Source organism: Phaethon aethereus (genome assembly GCF_964289735.1).
Source record: "Phaethon aethereus genome assembly, chromosome: 6".
Lineage (NCBI taxonomy): Eukaryota > Metazoa > Chordata > Aves > Phaethontiformes > Phaethontidae > Phaethon > Phaethon aethereus.
In genome coordinates this window covers 40,059,482-40,080,598 of record NC_138580.1, presented here as the reverse complement: position 1 = coordinate 40,080,598, position 21,117 = coordinate 40,059,482, and the positions used below count along the sequence as shown (strand labels likewise).

Below are 21,117 nucleotides of genomic sequence, written 5' to 3'. Positions count from 1 at the left end.
TGTTTAAAACCATCCAACAGAGTATTGCTTTAAAGCTACCTTTAACATTACATCTTGCTTTTAGAGCCAGACCCAATATTCAACTGCAACAAGTCTCAAAGTCGTTCTGTGTGAGGTTTTGTCACGATACATAGCACGTCCCAGCCTTACTGAAGGGAAGATGGCAGCCAATATCCACCAGTCATTCTGCTTTACCAACTCATCGCTTTTAGAGTCATTTACCCAAGAGTTCAGAAGTCAGCTCTCCCAGGTGAGTGCCTGGGACCTTTCCTAATATCTGCAGCTAGTAGCTGTTTTAGTTCAGACACGTTATCGCAGTGTTTTGGAGATAGAATGTGACTGCACCTGGCCAGCAGTGCATTTAGTGCATGACGAGGCTGAGCTAATTCTTGTGAATGGGATTAGCCCAAAGACTTTAGAGTTGAGTGCACAGCTCAGAAAGGCAAGGGCATCCAGCCGTCAGCTAGTGGCTACTAAGGGTTCTCACCATGCCTGGGTTTTGTTTCTCCTGTTTATTTGCTCTGCTGCAGCGACAGGTAGGTAAAACAGTGTAGAATATGGTGTAAATAAGAATATTTAAAGCTAAGGGAGGCAATAAATTTAATCCTGTATTACCTCAGCTGTAAAACTTCATCCAATAACTCCAGCATCTGATCCAGCAATTTATGACTGAAGCAGCACTTGTCTTTGGGAAAGCTGTATAATTAAAGCAAATGAATCCTTTAAAGGTAATGCTTTCTTTTTTGCCAGGGTGAGGATTGATATTCATTTTTCTTGTATGCCTAGTCTTTGGACTGTTTGAGACATTGTGAATCTTAGGGCTTGTCTAAACAGAGAATTTATTGTATTTAATGTGGGGTGTGAAGGTAAAGCACAGTGAATCTTTCAGTTATTGCCTGTCACTAGAGTCCTTGGAATGTATTGTTTGTAGAGTTGTGTACAAGTGCAGTGCAAGCTGAAAAACATAAGAAGACCCACCGGCAACAAGGGTTCTTGTTGTTAAATAATTTCTTGCATTGTTATTTGTTAAGGTGCAACACAACCCACGGTACCAGGCAGCATTCGTCAATGAAATGGTCTCATTTCTAATGCTCATCTCCCAAGTGCAGAATGACACCTCCCTGTGGCATCTCCTTTTGCTGGCACCAGATGTGTTTCAGGGCAACATGCAACTGCAAGACATAATTGATTTCCTTCAGAATCCAAGCAGGTAAAAATACAGAAAATGCCAGGAGAGGGAGGCACTGTAAGTTGGTGGGTTTGTGTATTTTGTGTATTGAACTCTAAGGACATGTGACCTCTCATCTTGAAGAAGGGTTGTTAGCTTAAAAGCATGGTTTATTTGGGGGATGATGTGGCTCCATTATAATGCATCTCTAAAGGTCCCTACGGCCAATGAGCAGTGTGTTGATTTTCAGTGGCTTGTGTCACTTTTTAAATGGGAGCTTGGTATGAACTCTTAGTTTTCTGCCAGCCTGCTTTCAGCACTTTCTTCCAGCGCTGTCAATTCCATGTGCAGATAGAAAGGGTGGTGAGTAACAGCCACTGTCTTTGGTTGAAGAAAAGCCCTCCTGGCTGGATTGTTGTTTTGCCAAAGACAGCAGCTGGCTGCTTCTTTCCAGAAAAGCATAGAGCCAAATTCAAGTTGCTTTGGAATACCTCAAGCATTTGTAGGGGAGCCATAAATTCATTAAAAAAAAAAATTGGTTACCTGATTTATCTTTCAAGATTGGTCCCAAGAAAGCAGAGAAGAGAGGGGACCTGGTTCTTAGCATATGGGGCTTTGAATATATGTGACTTTAAGAAGAAAGTGCCAGTTATGTTCTTGCTCAACAGTTATACCAAAAACAGAGCTAGCTTAACTGCATTAATTAACTGTGCTGAAATATTTGATACTGTATGCAGCTGGGACAATAAAAACTATTCTAAAATGGGCTTAGCCTTGAAATCCCTTTCTTGATCTGTAGTTGGGCTTAACTCTCACTGATCTCTTGAAGACTTGTTACAGAATCTCCTAATCATTTACTGGATGTGTGACTGACACTGCTGTAAATTATTCTGAATAGTCCACTTCTTAACAGCACACAGAGGACAGCAAGCAACTTAGTGTCTCCAGACTTCTCTTCCCCCCCTTGGATACATGAGCAATTGGGTAAAGATGCCAAAAGAGGTTGTGGAAACTTTGCTACGTTGATTACACCCAGGCATAGAGGGACTCTTCATCACTGGCATGTTGCCAAGGCACTTAAACCTTTACATTTAATATCTAGGTAATTTGCCATACTGCATTGTGAGAACTATTTGTAAGTCGTAATGTCCTTATCCTTAAAGGAGTCAGTAGCAGTGTGGCAAGAATTCTTGATTTTATTAGAGATGTTTTGCCCGTGCTGCTGTTTCAGTCACAGGATTATTGTATTTGTTTGCACTTACTGGCTTGCAGAATCAAGCCTGAGACCCAGCACTGTTTGAGTGCCCAGGAAGAATTAATGTTTACTGCACTGCTCTGCTCTACAGCTGCAGAGCTGGGCAAAGTTATCATAGGCACAACAAAGAGGCAGAGAATTTCATCACCAGAACTGTGCAGTGCTTTTATGCCTAGCATCTGGCAGTGTAAGTGCATGAGTAAAGAGTTATTACAAAGAGATTGCACAAACAGTATTTTTAATGATGCTTACAAAAGCACATATTAGCTAGCCTGGCCATGTCTTTTACTCAGGCAGTTCTGACCACCTAAAGAAATGCTCTACAGGGAATTTTTTTGGTAGTATAAATAAGATGATACAGAAGAAAAGAACTTTTGCTCATTGTGGCATCTGTATTAACCACGTGATAAACATCACCACTGTCAAACAGTAACTTCAAAGTCATGAATTCAATAGAAAGTTTGGGAGCAAATTTTACTACCTACACAAACCTGGCTTAAAGACTGAATTCACAAATGTTCCTGTTTGTTGCTTTAGGATAGTTTTTCAGATAAGCATGTAAAGCAGATGTCTACAAAAGCCCTGCAAGACTGAAATAAAAATGCAGCAACACCACCACTTGTTTCCATGTTTGCTACCTTCTGATCTGTGTAATATGTGTCCACTTTTGGCAAGCCTCTCTCCTCCTTGGCTCTGCCATTGCTCAACTAAATATGTAATTTATAACTGCAGATTCTTCCCCTTCTCCCTCTAAGACTCTTGCTAACAAGTAACTTTGCAGAATGGGTATAGTGAGCACCAAGTCCATGAAACCTGCATGAAGAGACATTATGTTAAATGAGGAGAGAAAGAGTTCCCTGGTGCTCTCTTCTCACTAGCAGTCTGTTCCCACAAATCAGTATGTATGTATTCATGCCACTGAAATCAGCTCAGCTAGGTTATTTGTGTATCAATCACCTGCAGAACTTCAGGCAGGCAAGAGATTGTGCATTTCATGGTGACCCTATACCTACAGTGAAGAGCTACTTTTTATACAGAAGCAAAAGGGACTACTAATCACAGTGAAATTTTCAGTAACCTGCACACATTGAACAGTGTCTTTTAAATGACTGCCTCTGCAATACAATATGCCTGATTATCAGCTTGCTCTTTCCTAAGACTGAAAAACATTCTTTGCTTCCCTGTCAACCTGGTTATTACAGTATAAAAGAAGAAAGAAGGAGAAATTGGAAATGGTAACAGTTATTTGTGATTGCTTCTTCCATCCACAGATGTCCCCTAGGGATCCCTGCTCTCCCTCGAGCCTTGTCTGCTTACTTCTTGGTTTCTTTTAGTAGGAGATTCATCTGCGGTGTTGAATCACTGGGCTGGCGTATAACCTGAGTGTTTTCTAAGCCCTGTTGTGAGGATTTAAGTGGTCTATAGATGTTGCATAACCCTTTGAATAAGTACATCTAATGAGTGCAACACATATGTTTGTGCTAATATACTGCCATGGCTTTTCCATCAAAGCCCTTTGTATTTGTATGTTGTGCATGATCAAACAAATAATTAAAAATAGGGGCAATGGCTTGTCTGTCAGACACTTTAAGAATGATAGGCTGTACTCCAGCTGTTTCCTGTTTGAACACTTGTTTTATTTTGTCTCATAAACCTGTAACCGCAATTTATTTTCCTTGTTGGGTTTTTTTCCCCTCCCTTTAGTGTTGTGCTGGCAGCTCAGAATGTCTCTGCATCGCTTGAGACTGATGATGGATTCAAAATTGTTCAGAACAGGCTTACAGATCCTCCATATTCCCTGAACTGCTTGGAGCAAGGTAAGATTCCTCCATATAGTCATATATCTGCTGAAAACCTGTGGTGCTGAGGAGAAGCAAACTGCAGGCTAATAAGTAACCATGCAGATTGAACACTGTTCAGAGCTCAGCATAATGAATTCTTCTTTCAACTGTTTACAAATGTGGATAAAATACCTCATTTCAAATGCAAAAGTAAAAAAGATTGGTTTTGTCAGTAGACAATGAATTAACATGAGTTTGCTGTCTCAGTGGAAATGGGGAGTGCTAATTTTTTACCTTGAATTTTTACCTTACCCCCGCAGGGTGGGGGCGTCAAAATCTGCCTCTAGTTGTGGGCACTGTCAAACTCATCTTGGTATATCAAGGCAGGGGCTGGGGCTGGGCTGCACAACAAGCTGTATACGTCAAGATTAGCTGTTCCTTTGATTCCCTGTTGGCTTACAAGCAGAGGCAGAGTCCTTGACATCCACCTCTAACTGAGGTTACGTGAACAGGCAAGGGAAAGGTACAGCATCTAAACACTATCTATTCTCTATTTGTTTCATGGAAATTGTGGAATTTGAGATGGATAAGAAGAAAGCAGATTAATGCAGTGCAAGTAGGGAAAACATGGAGATGTGGCTAGTGAGAGGACAGAATCACAGAATCACTAGGTTGGAAAGGACCTTCAAGATCATCAAGTCCAACCATTAATCCAGCACCACCATGTCCCCTAAACCATGTCCTGAAGTGCCACATCCACACGTTTTTTGAACACTTCCAGAGATGGTGACTCCACCACCTCCCTGGGCAGCCTGTTCCAATGCCTGACCACCCTCTCAGTGAAGAATTTTTTCCTAATATCCAATCTAAACCACCCCTGGCGCAACTTGAGGCCATTTCCTCTTGTCCTACCGCTAGTTACTTGGGAGAAGAGACCAACACCCTCGTCGCCACAACCCCTTTCAGGTAGTTGTAGAGAGCGATAAGGTCTCCCCTCAGCCTCCTCTTCTCCAGACTAAACAACCCCAGTTCCCTCAGCCGCTCCTCATAAGACTTGTGCTCCCGACCCCTCACCATCTTCGTTGCCCTTCTCTGGACACGCTCCAGCACCTCAACGTCCTTCTTGTAGTGAGGGGCCCAAAACTGAACACAGGATTCAAGGTACGGCCTCACCAGTGCCGAGTACAGGCGCACGATCACTTCCCTACTCCTGCTGGCCACACTATTCCTGATACAGGCCAGGACGCTGTTGGCCTTCTTGGCCACCTGGGCACACTGCTGGCTCATGTTCAGCCGGCTGTCAACCAGCACCCCCAGGTCCCTTTCCGCCGGGCTGCTCTCCAGCCACTCCTCCCCAAGCCTGTAGCGTGGCATGGGGTTGTTGTGGCCGAAGTGCAGGACTGGACACATGGGGATATCAAGATGAGTGTAAACGGCTATGGGAGACAAATGATGCTGCAGACAAAGCCTGCGTATGAGTAGTAAAAAAGCACTCCCAAATAAAGGGAAAGAAACAATGATAAACATTAGGCCACCTCATGCTGTGTTACTGATGGCAAAGTGCTCCTAAAGCAGGAGGAGAGCTCCATTAGCACCCAGATCACAGGGTTGTTGAGCTGTTCCTAAGATGGAAAAATCATTTCTACAATGGCAGGTAGCATCCTGACTTCCTTCAGAAGGGCAGAAAGAGTTTCACCCCAAAAGAGCACTCAAATTTCTAACCAGGATCTTGTGTCTTGTTGTAGGAACCTAACTTCATACATGCGTGTTATCCTTGACAGATTTGCCATACAGTTCTTCTCAGTTTCCAAACTAATGTGATCTTTACTAATGTACTCTTTACATGTTTGCTGTAGATAAAGAAAAAAGTTTGGTGACCAGATGTAATCCCTTTGTTAACCGGGAAGACAGTGGGACTTTAGTATCCGAATTGGAGGAATTTCTGAGGTAAGACATTAGCTAAAGGAATATTACTAACAGTATAATTCAACTCTATGATCTTTGCTCTAAATCACCTCACATTTCCACTTGCATTGATTTCATATTCACTAAAATGCTTTTTTTCCTCCTCCAGACAAATAAAGTCACCAGAGACTGGTGGAAAAGACTCCAAGAGGTCCATTAATTCAGATGATTTAGAAGCCATACAAAAGTCTCTACACCGTTTAAAAGGCTTTGAGAAAAAAATGAATAGCAGTGAATTAAAAAGCTTAAATCTATTCAGAAATTTGAAGAATGAAACATTACAGAAATTGTATGCAATTCTTGAACTGGGAATGAATCCACATCATGATTATAAATTAAAGGAACCATATAATAAGGAAATAATTGATGACATCTATAACTTCACATCACTGCAATTACAGAATGACTTTAATGGGACTTCCATTTTCAATGTAATGAACCAATGGAAAGAAATTCAGAGTGCTTTAAAATTAGCTACAATGATTTGGAATCCAGTTGTGTTAAAAAATTCTAATTTTAGTACAGTGCAAACTAAGGATGCTCTCAAAATGTTGCTTTCCACTAGCATGCCATTGTTTCTGGAAGACTTCAGAGACCATTTAAATGGAATGCAAGAAATACCATCTTTGTTTTCTGATTATCTGCTTAAGCCTGTGTCCTACAGAAACTTTCCAGACCAGCTCCTAGCTCTGCAGAAGATGTTTTTTATAATGACAGATGCAAACATAGGTTATCAGTACCTACTGATGCCTGTGTTTGAACTGATGCGGAAAGTAGAAGGCTCCATGGGTGAAGCCTGGTGGGATGAGTTGAATGCCTATTGGCGCATTGGGGAGAAACTGAGATCAATGAAGTGGAATAACACCGGCATCGTAGCCTATGGGCAGTTTTTAGAGGTATTAAACAACCATTTACAAAAGCTGAATAATAATTCAAATAGTATCTTCAGTGAACAACTGGATCAACTGTCAGAATTTATAACAGATTTGTTTAAAGAGTTTGGGGAAAACTCTGAAGTAGCCAATATCTCACTAGTCACTCAAGCCATACAAAAGACCTTGTACGTATTAAAAGACTTACAGCTGAATTATAATGTCAGTAAATTAAAATCTATAGATCTTCTCTTTACTTTTGACAATAAAACTTTTGAGAGCTTGTCTGAACTTCTGAGGACAGGAATGAAAATCCTTCATTATATAAGTGCCAGTGAAGATTCCAGTGAAGGAATGATTAACCCTTTCTATAACTTAACACATCTTCTACTGCAGGAGTTCAGCCAGTCTTCCTTAGAGCACAGTACTTCACTAGAGGCAAAGATTTGGGAGTTCTTGCATTTAGCCTTGAGTCCTTTCCTAGAAAACAGCAACAATGGTTATGGGACACCCCAGAACTGCTCTGCCCAGGATGTGCTCCACATAACACTTGAGATGCTGTTTGAAAATGCCACTCTAAGCGAGTCCTTAGCGGGGAGCCCCTGCCAACCCCTCTTTGATTCCATGGGCGTGGAGAGTGGAACAATGCCCAATGACACCTTTGAAAAAATGTTCCAGCTTGCCATAACAAACCTGAAACTGTCTCCAGAGTTTGCTGCTGTCTACAAGAACAGCAGTGAACGCTTTTCCAAGGAGCTGTCGTGCATCATCCAGTCTCTGCAGTTTTCTCTGAGTTTCCTTTCCAAATTAAACCTTGTTTCCGAGCTGGAAAACTCGTGGGTACAGGAGAAGGCGACTGCTCTGACTGCTCTCATGGAGGGGCTGCTGCAGAGTAATGCCTCGTGCCCCGTCCCAGTCCAGGATATGGGTGGTGTGCTCCCGTCTCAACTTTTGAACGTGCTCATTCCTTTCATGCTGAATGAAACAGTACTGAATTCCCTAAATTTCTCTGACAGCTCAGCAGGCTGGCATAAGCTGCCTGTGTTTTCCCGTCTGTTACTGACTGTTTCCGTGAGGAACAGCAGTATATATGAACTGCTACAGGTGGGCAGAAATGCTTCCAACCAGTCTGAGTGGGGGCATTTCTCTCGGCTGTGGCATGCCACTGGCAATATGTTGACCACCAAATGGAACCTAACAGAAGTGGGTGAATATGTGAAACTCCTGGAAATCATGAAGAGAGCTCTGATTCTTGTGGACTTTGGGATAGCTCCCGGAAAAACATTAGTACATCAGATCTTTCATAATTCTAGTGGAGGAATTAAATCCTCAGATCTGAATGATATCTATAGTTCATTAAACATCTTTTTCAATTCAACTTCTGCCACAAAGAGCATGCTCGACTTGGAAAGAATATTTCAAGAAATACTTCCACTGTATGAAGTTGGTGGTGAAGGTTTGTTCTACCCTAACCCCTATGGAAAAGAAAATCAAGATGTTCTAACTGTGGCTGCAGTGATTTGGAATCAGATAATTTTAAACAGGACTCATTTTAATACAGAGAAAGCATGGGAGGTTATCAAAATGATTGCACTTCATGCAATCTCGCTTGAAGACATTGAAAATTACCTCAGCACAAATGAAAAAGTGTCATCATTATTTTCTGACTTCTTGTTGACCCCTGTAACTTCTGAAAATTTTGCAGAACAGCTCTTGCTTTTTGAAGCTCTTGAAAAGCTTCTTGCTGCCATGGCAAAGGTGAATACCAGTGATCATTATCTGCTGATCTCTTCTTTGTCTAAGCTAATGCAGAAACTCCAGAGTTCCCCTTATGGAAGGCAGGGAAATGAACTTCGTGCTTTCTGGCAGATTGCTGAAGTACTCCAGTCCATGAACTGGAATAGTACAGACAGTCTTACTTCCCAATCACTTCTGGACATACTGCAAAATCAGTTCAGTACCATGAAAAATGACTCCAGTCTTCCTTTCAGGAAGGAACTGAAGCAGCTGGTAAACCTTGCATCTTCCATATTTGAGCTGTATGGTGAAGACGACTCCAGAGGAACCAACATCTCCATATACTTGCAAGCCATGCAGAGGACCATCTTAATTTTAAAAGGTTTGCAGAAAAGTTATAATATCAGTGAGCTTGAAACTATCAACCTCTTATTTGATTCTTGCAGTAACTATACCCAGAGACTGATTGAAATTTGGACAGCAGGAATGAGAGTCCTTCATGACACCAACTTAAACAAAACAGTTGAAGAAAAAATGGACATTGTCTATCATTTCTCACATTTGCTGCTACAAAAGGAGTTCAGCCAGTCTTCCTTAGAGCACAATACTTCACTAGAGGCAAAGATTTGGGAGTTCTTGCATTTAGCCTTGAGTCCTTTCCTAGAAAACAGCAACAATGGTTATGGGACACCCCAGAACTGCTCTGCCCAGGATGTGCTCCACATAACACTTGAGATGCTGTTTGAAAATGCCACTCTAAGCGAGTCCTTAGCGGGGAGCCCCTGCCAACCCCTCTTTGATTCCATGGGCGTGGAGAGTGGAACAATGCCCAATGACACCTTTGAAAAAATGTTCCAGCTTGCCATAACAAACCTGAAACTGTCTCCAGAGTTTGCTGCTGTCTACAAGAACAGCAGTGAACGCTTTTCCAAGGAGCTGTCGTGCATCATCCAGTCTCTGCAGTTTTCTCTGAGTTTCCTTTCCAAATTAAACCTTGTTTCCGAGCTGGAAAACTCGTGGGTACAGGAGAAGGCGACTGCTCTGACTGCTCTCATGGAGGGGCTGCTGCAGAGTAATGCCTCGTGCCCCGTCCCAGTCCAGGATATGGGTGGTGTGCTCCCGTCTCAACTTTTGAACGTGCTCATTCCTTTCATGCTGAATGAAACAGTACTGAATTCCCTAAATTTCTCTGACAGCTCAGCAGGCTGGAATAACCTGTCTGCTCTGTTCAGTGTGGCACAGGATGAGCTCCATATGAACGACCTGCTGCAGAGACTCCAAGGCGCCTTCAGCCTCACCAAATGGAGTTATTACTCAAGCGTCTGGGATGTGGTTGACAGTTTCCTAAACACCAAAAGGAATCTAACCGAAGCAGCTGCCTTTGCAAAGGTGTTGGAAGCAGTGGCAAACAACTCTGCCAACGATGTGTCCGCTCTAGAAATCATAGAAGCCAGTCGCTACATTCTCAAGAGGCTGAACTTCTCTGATCTGCTAAATGAATTCAATATAAGTTCCAGTTCAGCTTTTCTCTCTAACAAAACTAGTTTTGACAGTGTGATTGATATTGTCGCTCATCACTTCATTTCCATGGCAGAAACCCTGTACAACAAGACCCTACCTTGGACTCAGAGTGACCAAACTCTGTCACCAACCAGTTTGATCACACGGTGAGTTTGCTTTTTGGGTATTGTAATTGCATTTATGGGTAGTGACCACCATTCTCATTCCAGCATGCGAAGTGTGTTATTTTCTTCCAGTGGAGCAACTTAAGCCTGAAATCACCATGATTTAGGACACTAGGTCTAACATGGGTTAACTTGGAGAAGAGGAAATTTCTCCTTGAACTGAACAAACAGCTAAAAGTAGGACTTTCAAAAATTTTCTATGTTGGCATGTGTCAGTGTACAGTGAAAGCACGGTCCTCTAGGAGCCTAGCCATCAGTGGTAAACTCTTCAGAAACCCCTTCTTTGTGGTATGACTCTCTAATTTTTGATTCTCAGTCTCCCCTAGGCATGCCTTTCCATCTCTATCTTGCATCCACAGTGAACCTGTCAAGTGTGTTTTCTTATACATACAGTTTGAGAGTGAATGACAGCTTTGGGAGATAACAGCAAAAAGAATTGATGAAGTAAAATTGGGAGGGTACCCACTTAGGACATGTCATGGGAGACACATGGCTTCATCTGGAATTCTTATTTACACTGCCAAGGAACAGCATCTATACAGCTGACAGGTTTCTCACTAATATACTTTGTTTCTGAAAGAGAAGCTGATTTAAAATCCTTTCTTACTTTTCAGATTTCTGTTTTTAGAATTTGAAAACACCATCTTACAGGTGACAGTGAATAACAGCTATAATCCTTACCTGATGTGTTTAATAAATGCCACTGAAGTTGAAGACAGCAAATTGACAGGTAATCATGATTTCATTAATGTTGTGGGGCCTCAGCTGAAATATGTTGTGCTTGTCTTTTCAAAGTGTTTTGTCTAATGACAGAAAGGAATGGTGCTACATGTTTTCATCCGCTGGCAATTAACTGGAGCTGTGAGACCTCGGGAAGCCAGACTCCTTTTGTGTTTGAGTTCTGTCACATTGCGGATATAAGTTTTCCATCCAACTCTATCCAAAAGGCACGTCTGCTTTTGGCTGTGTGATGACAGGTTGCTGACACTCAGATAAAGAAATCTTACAAATAGAAACCTATATTCCCTTCACAGCTTTATGTACCCATAAGATGACCGCAGTTATTTTTGAGAGTTAACATGGTATTTCACATAGATATTCATCATATGAGCTTATTGTAAAACCTAAGAGGTTTATCTCTGCGCAGAATAGAGGTACTGCGTGCGCTCTGAAGGGCACTGTCAGAAGTCCTGTTACGAGCGTGGGGTGGATTTCTTGAGGACCAGAGCACCTACTCGGACTGAATCAGTTGTAATCCAGATTACAACCTAGGTCTTGGCCTGTGATTTCAGAGGTCCTGAGCCACATGAATTTGGTGGAAAATAGCAATGCTCAGTAGGGCTCAGAATAAGAGTGCTAATATTCCCATTTGTAAAGGTTCTGTGAGTCTGGCGTTTTTGTCTCAGGTAACCTTTGTTTTCTTCCTTGAACAGAAAACATCACACTGCTTTTGAAGCAAACTCATCTGAAAAAGAACTCTTTTATGCAAAATAATACCTCTGAGAAACATTCATCCATACCAGAGCTCCTGAAGCTAAAAGTGAGTCTGCTTAAAATGCTGACTTGAAGGACATCCCACAGTGATACATGAATGTGCAATGGCGGTTTTAAAAAACAGCGTATGGAAAAAAGGTTTCTTAAAAGAACAGCTGACAAAAACGAGGACTGAAATGGTTTTCTGCTTGCTGCCTATATTTGAAGGTCACCATTAAACTGGGCTAAGGAATTTGTTCTTATATGAGTCCCTACCAAGTGTGTACCCATTTTTCTGAGAAGGTAGAGGTATTCCTGTCATGCTAGTCTGTTGGATAGAATGGCTTCTGTTTTCCACCAGCCATCCCAGAAGGATGAGCACTGCATAGGTTGCCAGTGGCAGCATATTCCTCATAAAGCAGTGCACCAGTAGTTTTTTAAGTTCAGTACACTGGAACTTAACAAAGTACCTTGCAGAGCTGTGATTGTTCCACTTTAATTTGAGAAGTATGTAGGGAGGAGTTTTTGAATGCACAAATAGCAGTTAGATACCTCTGCCCTGCTGAAAATCAGTGGAATTGTGCATACCCAATTGGCAGTTATAAGCATGGCTGACTTAGTTACCACTATGCCTAAAGAGCCATACCAACACCAGCGTGGCTGGGGTCCAAGTCCCCACATGCTCCCTTAATCCTGGATGTCTTACAACACCATAATGGTTTCTGAGATTAAGCATCTAAGTGATATTGATTCATGGATTTCCCTCACCAGCTTTGGATTTGGCAATGCCTCATTTGCATAAAAGACATACATGACTGCACTAATAGCAGTGCATGACTGCACTTTATTCTATTTCTCTGTATGAGAAACAGAATTAAAAAGTCTTTTTAAAACGATAACAGTGTGCGATGCTATTGCTGCTTACTATATCTATAACAATAATATGATGAGCCTCACTGTGACAGGCACTTAGAGGCACTAAACAGAAAACAGTATCAAGAGGCTGATAATGGAAATAATGATGTCAGACAAAAGGAAAGCCCATAATAGCAGAGTAGGCAAAGGACTATAATTTTACAGAGGTTGGCAGGTACAGAAGTCCTGACTTCTAGCCAGCTCCATTTCATATGCTGTAGTGGAGATGACCAGGTGGTGTCCAAAAGGCTACAAAAGTTGCACAAAGTTGATTTATTTGGTCTCTGGGAAGTTTAATTGGTCAACAGGTTAAGTCCAAATGGAATATTGCTATGTATGTGCGTTGGGCAGGGGAAGTGATATGTTAAGGCTTGCCGGGTTTATTCGATCCTACGCAATGTTGTATAGCCAAATCTGCTACAAACTCATGCAGGAATGATTGTTATGAACTGTTCTATTGTAGACCTTTTGAATGAACTAAAAATATATAATAGAATTTTAATCCTAAAGAAAAATGGAAAGGGGACAACTAGACTCTTTAAAACTTGCCTCTTATTCTGTCATCTAACTGGTGTTTGTGCATTTGTCTTCCTTTTCAAAATTTCCTTTGAAGATATCTCGCCTCCGGCACCTGACAACACTTCTTTGTGACTATGAGAGCTTTAAGTCAATACAGCATATTTGCCATCTCCCTAATGTTAGCTTTGGAGAACTGTGTGAACAAAGTCAATCTCATGAGCAGCTCCTCCGTGCTATTCAACTGAGCAATCAAGTTGTGACCAATGTACTGAATCACAGAAGGATCTCACAAGAGCTTCAAAATATACTGATTGGGGATGCCACAAACATCCACACACAAATGAAATGGTGAGGCTCTCCCTCTGAGATAGACTGCTTTAGTCTTCTGTTTATGAAATGATGAAATGGCGCTTTGCCTTCTTTTCATATTCCCAGTTTTGTTGTTTGTTTTGTCTTTCCAATATAGGCTTCAAGAAAATGTCCCAGAAATTGCTTTCTTTCAAGAGATTCCTCAGTATATGACTACTTTGAATTCCATGTTGAACATCACTGAGAATTTCACAGATACTAGCAAGCAAGGTAGTTTTCTGTGTTTTCTTTACAATGTTGGTAAACATCATCACTGGTATCATAATTTCTGCTGGAAATCCCAAGGCTTGCATACCTGCCGGGAAGAAGTGGGATTAATGAAATAACCATACACAGTGTCCCATATCCTTGGGATCCTTTATCTAGGGTAATTCTAGAGCCTCTTCTAGACCACCCTTTTGTTTTCTGTACTGCCCCAAAAGTCCTGTGTGCTAAAAGTCCCAAGTCTTTGTATTTGAGCAACTTTTGCTATCACTAGACCTGTCAACTTCAGCCCACAAATCAGACTGTAAAACCTAGAAAATATGGCTGTATTTTGTAAGTTGTTTTTTTTAATCAGCAGTGATGTACCTCACTTCCATACTTTACCTGAAGTCTTCTCTGTGTGCTTGAGATTGCTGTTACAGCAGTTGTTCTTTAATTGTTCTTTACAGAAAAGTTGAGAGATGTATTTAAAAATGTGGACCAGCTCAAAGAAGAACTCAAAGACACAACAGGAATGTCCACAGCCAGTATTGATGCTCTTCTGGAAGCATCTCTTCCGGAAAACAGCAGTCAGGTAAGCTTGCTGTCATCCTGATGAGAGATCTTGTTGCTTTCTACCTCTCAGACCATTAAAAACAGAATTTGTGAGTGCAGCTAAGCAAATCGCTGCATATGTGACAACACAGAGAGAGGTAGATGATCCCACAGGGATAGACAGCATAGCATGTTATGGATCAAAATAGCCATCAGAAATGCAGTAAGAGTACTCACTGACGTCAGTTCAGCCTTTGGAGACCAAGAGCCATATGGTCTCTTTGGCTGTCCCCAGTAGCTGGTAAGCAGCCATGCACTGCCTGGTGAGTGATTGCTCCCATCCGTAGCAAGGGCACAGTTCACTGCAATAGACTAATGAGGACTGAGTGGGGTCCTCAGTGCTGAGGAGTTGTTGCAGTCCAGATGGAAAACACTTCTAACCGCAATTTGAGAGAGCACTCGGGATCCAAAAATAGCCGCCTCTAATGAGAGCTGAGCTTGCCTTCCTCAGCCTCCTGCGCAGAGCTCCAGATGATTTTCCCCTTCCCAACTGTCTTGTCTGGACTGAGCCTTAAAGAGCATGCTCTTTTCCAAGCTTTACATGCATCAGTCAATGGAAAACTGAAGCCACAAAAGCTTTTACTACTGTGCAAGCTGGGCAGTAAAACAGTCCTTAGGATTTGTCCCTTGGAGCAGGAGTAATGGGTAGGCATTTTCTGGTTCTCAGGGTTGAAATATGACACTGTAGAAAGAACAACAGCAAGGCAAGATTAATCCATGCATACTGGAGCGAGCACTCTATCCCCTAACAAATCTTTTCTTCCTTTGTGCAAACACAGCTCATTTCTCAGATCCTCCAGCTGGAGTCTTGTCACGTCTACCCTGCTGACCCACAGCTGCAAACAGTAGCGCAGGAGTTCTGCAATCTCTCCCTTTCAGAGAGGACTCGTGAGACGTACTTCCTGGGGGTCACACTGTTACGACACTTAGACATTTACAATTTCTTATACAAGGTTAGTGCTGGATTTGTAGAGTCCTTTCTATGGTCTTTGCTGCGTGTAGTGGCTGAAAGGTCATAAAATATCATTGCAGTGGCCAGAAGCAATGCTGATTTATACAAGCCAAAGATCAGGCTTTGCTCATGCAGTAATTTTTATTGCATATCCATGCTGTGACAGTGTGGATATAAATGAGGAACCCAGCTGGTGTAAACCCGCAAACCTCGTTTAAAGGCAGTGGACCTACTCTAAATGCCTCCTTGTCTGCTAGTATCTATATGCTGTCACAACCTCTTGAACATTCCCAGCTGAGTTCAGCCTTCCCAAAAATAAGGCACTGGGCTAAATTTTTTTATTCCTTGAAGAGAAGCCCTGGAAAAAGTCCTGTAAAATGTATTTTCCCAATCTAATTGGCACTGCGGAGTTACTAAATGGTTCAAGTATCCCCCACACACAACTATATAAACAACATGAAAAAATATCATTCATGGAGAAGTGTGTGTTGAATACATATTTAAAAATGCTACAGAAGTGATCCTGAGGGGGAAAAAGGAATTCTTAAATGAGAACGCAAATTAATTTGGCTTAGGTCAAATGTCACTCATAGTGTTTGACATCTATCTTGTGCGAAATGCTTAAATCTTTTAGAGATTTGGATTACATCCCAGCCAATATGTGATACACATTTCCCAACTGTAGGTGTTTGGAAACATGCATTATTCAAAATATGTAATATTCAGGGGAGTGGTTTGCAAAAGCGATTGGGGGTTTAGGAATACAAATTCCATTCATTTCCCATGGGACATCCACTCCCGAAGCCTCCTAACAGTTTTGAAAATCCCACAATCTTTGTCTTGGAGGTAACACAATATGGGCGTGTGCGTGCATGTGCACACAGATTCCTGCTAATCATAATTGATTTCCTTCCTGCCTCTTGTAGATGTTTTTCCCTAAGGAACTTCAGAAACCTGTGGACAAGGTGTTAGGCCTTCTGACAAAAATGAAGTATTTCAGACACCAGGTTGAATCTGGCGTTGATCCATTGCTAGAAGCTATTCATTCACTGAAAAAGCTCCGGCAGTCTAGAAACGTGCCACTGACTAAGGTACGTGTAGTCTGCATGTGCTTTGGAGGCAAAATGCCACTGGAACAGTTTCTACCCTGGAAGCCAAAGGTGCATTAAATCATAGATTACCAGTTCTCTTTTAAAGCAGCAGTGTCCTAAGAAGAATCTTTATCAAACTTACATGTTGCCTTCGTGGGAGAGCTTTGATTTGGAGCAGTGGGACCATCATGTGCTCATGACAGGGGACACTAGGAACACATGCTGTGGGAAGGGACACTAGGAAGAAAAATGCAGGGGATAAACAACTGTCTTGAAAGAGCGTAGACTTCCAACAAAATATACCAGTGTATTGGAAGAGGTCAGCTTGTGAAAGCAACTGGCCCACTAAAGGCTGTCCAAACCCACATAAGTCAACAGCAAAAATTTGCTCTAGCTTTAGTGTGTGTTAGTACACACCCAAAGCCTCAAGACTGCCCAAAACATTCAGTACAAACCCAGTCCTGCTCCGACAGCTGCCATAACTTCAGGTTGCACTAACTTCATCCAGCACTGGATCCAGTCCCCCTCTGATCCATAGTCAATGACAGCACAGGTTACGGGAGTCATTTCTAGTAATCACTTTACCTGCGCGTTGCAGAACCACGTGCAGTCGTGAACTAGATGGTGATAGGGGATGTGCACATCTGTGTGGCAAATTCTGTCTTGTAAGCCAGGGTGTATGTGTGTCACCAGGCACACACTATAGCCAATTTCTGTACACACATTATAGGTAATTCCCACATTGGATCTCATACCTGGAAATGAATTTCCCACCTCTGTCATAGCAGAGGTTAGCCATAAAAGCATGATTTCCATGGAAAGTCCTTTTTTTTTTTTTTTTTTTGGTAGAGATAAACTTCTCCTAAGAAAGCAGTGTAAAAATGTACAGTCCTTGCCTTCTAATTCTGTTATTTCTTTTTCATCTCAGAATGAAATGCTTTTAGCATGTAGGATTTATTTGCATTTTGTCTTTTCTGCAGGCATTATTTAAACCAAACAACTTTAGGATAACACGTGGCACATTTAAATCCATGTCAAAAGTTCTCTGCAACCAAGAGATCACCCCCCTGTTTTTTGAGTCCTTGCTTCCAGATTTTGGAGATCCTGTAAGCAACAGTTCTTCTGTGGAGGATGTCTACGTCCAAAAGATGATGAGGAAATATGGGATTCCTCATGACTCCAGTAAGTCTGGCTTTTCCTTAAGGCAAAAACATTTCAGAGCCAAGCTTTACTGTTTCCAGAGAGATCCAGTGCTGGGCTGTTCCCCCAATATGTCTCTGGAGGGCTGTAAGTGCTCATGATTTATGCTAGCGGAAGATCTGCACTGCCCTAATTATTGGTGGTTTATTTCCATAATAGTTAAAAGGAAAACAGCCTACATAGCAGAGCTTGACACTGCACTGGTTTCCATTTGTTGATGATCTGGTCTTAGGACTTGACAGGTCACCACTTTTTCTTGATGTGTAGTTTTTCCAACTGTACTGACATTATTAGCTTCTCTGAGTTCACGAAACTCTATTTAACCTTCAACCAGAGAATCCTGGCTCGAACAATAAGACTCTTGTTGTCTTGAGTTCAACAACAGGAGATCTTAGGGGTGGATTGCTTTTGTCAAGACATATTATATCAGTGAAGAAGGCCCTGAAGTCATATTGGACACAGCAACAAACTGGGCAGATGGGAAAAAATACACTGGTAGCTTTCTTATGTCTGGTCTATTTGTGCTCTGTGTAATTTGTTTGCCTTTCTCCCCTTGCAGCACCGTTTTGCTTATCCTTTTACCTGGACCTGGTCAAGACCCCAACTGGAGCTTTAATTTGGTCTTTTTTAAAACCAATGGTGCTTGGGAAGATCCTTTATACACCAGATACCATAGAAACTCGAGCAATCATGGGAAAGGTATGGCTCTGTTTACAGTACATCAGGATATGCCCACTCAAAAGGATTGCAATTTATCTAGCATGAACTTGTTTCTTTGAGAAGCGGTAGTCTATTTTTCTGACTGTTTGGAGTATTAGGCAAATTATCTTTTCCTAGTTGCATTGCTGGTCACATGAGTCGTCTTCTGTCTTTGAATGAATCTTACCTCCAAAAAATTGCTGTTGGTCTAATATTTATAATACATTTTTTTAAGGCCTTCAGTTTATGAAGTTTCACCCCCGTATTTTCAGCCAGTAAGAGATATGTCTCCCAGGAAAAATGCTATGAGTAGTACTTGTTCTCAGGCAGACCAGTGGTGGAAGAAAAGCTGGATATCGAAGACATGCTCCAAATGTCACATATGAGGCCATATTTTTAAGTACTTGCATCCAAATTCAGTGTGTTAAGGGGCATTTTGCCAAACGGTGGTAGATTGCGAAGAAGAATCCTAAGGAAACAAAATTTGGTCTTAGCTGTTTTATTGGTTTATTTGTTGTTTAAAGGCTGTAAGGTAATGAATAAATATATCCTTACGTGTTGTGGGCTTTTTTTATAGTCTAATGCAACCCTGAAGCAGATGGCTGATCTAGCCATGAAGTCCCAGGAGTGGTTGGACAAGGCTCCTGTCATCATGAATTCACTGACTAAGTTAAACCAGACAGTTCCGATGATCAAGGTATGAAATCCTACCTCTACTGACTCTCTGCGGGAGGGAACTGGGAGGATGGATTTCTTCACTGAAATAAACTGAGGTTCCAGGAACCTCAGGGACATCTTAGGTCAGCTGGGGGGACACTTCTCAGGCTTTTGTCCTGGACTTCACAGTTTCTGTGCCTGCCTCTCTGCTCCCATAACAGAAATACTCCTGATGCACCTTTCCATGCAAATCCTCTTTCTGAAATGATCTGTTTGTAATATGCTCCCTGACACTGGCCATGCTGAGGCCTGCTGGAGGGCTAAGATGAGCAGGGAATGCTCTTCAGTTTGTAAATTAACTTTCTGCTTGATGGAGTGATCCAGCCAGCCAAGACCAGGCAAGAAATGACTTTTTCAGAAAATGAAACAGTACCTATAATAAGCATGTAGCTCTGGGTACACCCGTAAGAGCTAGAAGATGTCTTTGTACCTCAGTGAATGTAAATAAAATTTCTTTTTCCCCTCCTAAGGAACGTAGGCTTGCTTGGATACAGAAAGCAGTAGGCTGTAATGTTTCACATACTTGCTTCCTGTTCTCCGCAGCAAAAATTGTCTCCTTTTCTTACAAAGCTATGAAAACGAGATGTCTGGAACCCTAAAGCATTAGAAGCTAACTTCAGTGGCTGGAATTCATTGTAATTTCCATAGCACTGAGAGAAAATACAGAGTGGAATATGCGAAAGTGAAATGAAATATTCTCTGGTGACTGCACTCATTGGTGGAATAATGAACATTCAGCCAAACAAAAATCTGTCTGCTGGTCTCCAAGCTAAATTTTGATCCCCTACCCACGGTGCTGTGGCTATGTTCAGAGGAGTTAAACCAGGCACAAATTAAATTTACTGCACTTTTAGAATAACAAAGATGATCCATGATTTTTCCATGGGACTTTATGCCTGATGGAGACTCAATAGCCATCTTCTGCTGACTCCCAAGAACACCAGGTTGGACTCACAGGGCTCTGTATGATGATCTCATTGCTAACGTTTCCCCATCCTGATACACAGAGTGAAACATGGAAGATCAGGAAAGGAGTTGGAAGGGGTTGTAAATGCTTTGTGAAGGCAGCTGGTCTGTTATATTTTAAAAATACACTGAATAAGCTTAAGGGGCTTCTGGTCAGACTGATGCTTTTTTATTTTTTGCTTGTTGATAGAACACCCTGCAGAATCCCTTTGTGCAGGTTTTTATCAAGCTAATGGTGGATCTGGATGCAGCTGAACTGCTAAGGCAAATAAATGAACTGGGTAAGTTGTTCCACATTTGCTGCCCTTCTACTTGTACTTCAGGTCTGGGAGCTCCAGAGTCACTAAACTGTAGCCATCTTGTGGTACTTCTCTTGCCAGTATTGGATGGTTTAGTGAAAGACAATCTCAGCTGTGATTCAAAAATCTTGTGGTCTATGGGAAAAGACTCTTGGAAGGCAAAGGGCTTGCATGAGAAGATGTTTCTCATGAGTGTTGAAGGGATAGTAGGATGGCAATCTCTGCAGCTGAGTGTGGCCACTGGAGGACACTGTTTAGCCGTATGTATAACTTCAAATGAGCTACCTGGGACTCTGCTGGGAAATGTGGAGAGCTCACTTGCATCACATCAGGGTTCAACCAAAAAGTTTTCCAGAGGAGAAAAGCAAGGCATCAGATAAAGGCGCCCAGGCTGATGAAGCCAGAGGCATCATTACAGGAGACACTTTGCTGGAATTTGGTGTTCTCTGGTGGTCTTGCATGGTCCTTCAAGGTGAGAGTTGCTCATCTGCACGGTGGGAATCATCAGCTAACAGCAGTGGTGGATACATCGCCTGTTAGTGCACAGCATGGTGATCGCAGTCCCTTCCTATCTGGTCTTATTGTCCCTACCTGCTTTTTCAGTGGGTGGCCATACATGTCAACATAAGTCTGGGTTATGCCAGCAAAACCCAGCA

The 21,117-nt window shown here is 42.0% G+C and overlaps 1 protein-coding gene across 1 annotated transcript in view; it reads left to right on the top strand.

Moving 5' to 3' along the window:
• ABCA12 (ATP binding cassette subfamily A member 12) overlaps positions 1–21,117 on the top strand; it is a gene marked incomplete at both ends in the record, with an annotated part of 86,882 nt that overhangs the window by 24,633 nt on the left and 41,132 nt on the right. The window contains 16 exons of the mRNA XM_082001738.1: positions 65–250; positions 1,032–1,210; positions 4,128–4,240; positions 6,061–6,151; positions 6,279–10,445; positions 11,078–11,193; positions 11,897–12,003; positions 13,465–13,718; positions 13,837–13,949; positions 14,393–14,517; positions 15,317–15,490; positions 16,416–16,580; positions 17,561–17,762; positions 18,340–18,479; positions 19,057–19,176; positions 20,353–20,443. Of these exons, the coding sequence (XP_081857864.1) occupies positions 65–250; positions 1,032–1,210; positions 4,128–4,240; positions 6,061–6,151; positions 6,279–10,445; positions 11,078–11,193; positions 11,897–12,003; positions 13,465–13,718; positions 13,837–13,949; positions 14,393–14,517; positions 15,317–15,490; positions 16,416–16,580; positions 17,561–17,762; positions 18,340–18,479; positions 19,057–19,176; positions 20,353–20,443 (6,343 nt within the window). The remainder of the gene's footprint in view (positions 1–64; positions 251–1,031; positions 1,211–4,127; positions 4,241–6,060; positions 6,152–6,278; positions 10,446–11,077; positions 11,194–11,896; positions 12,004–13,464; positions 13,719–13,836; positions 13,950–14,392; positions 14,518–15,316; positions 15,491–16,415; positions 16,581–17,560; positions 17,763–18,339; positions 18,480–19,056; positions 19,177–20,352; positions 20,444–21,117) is intronic.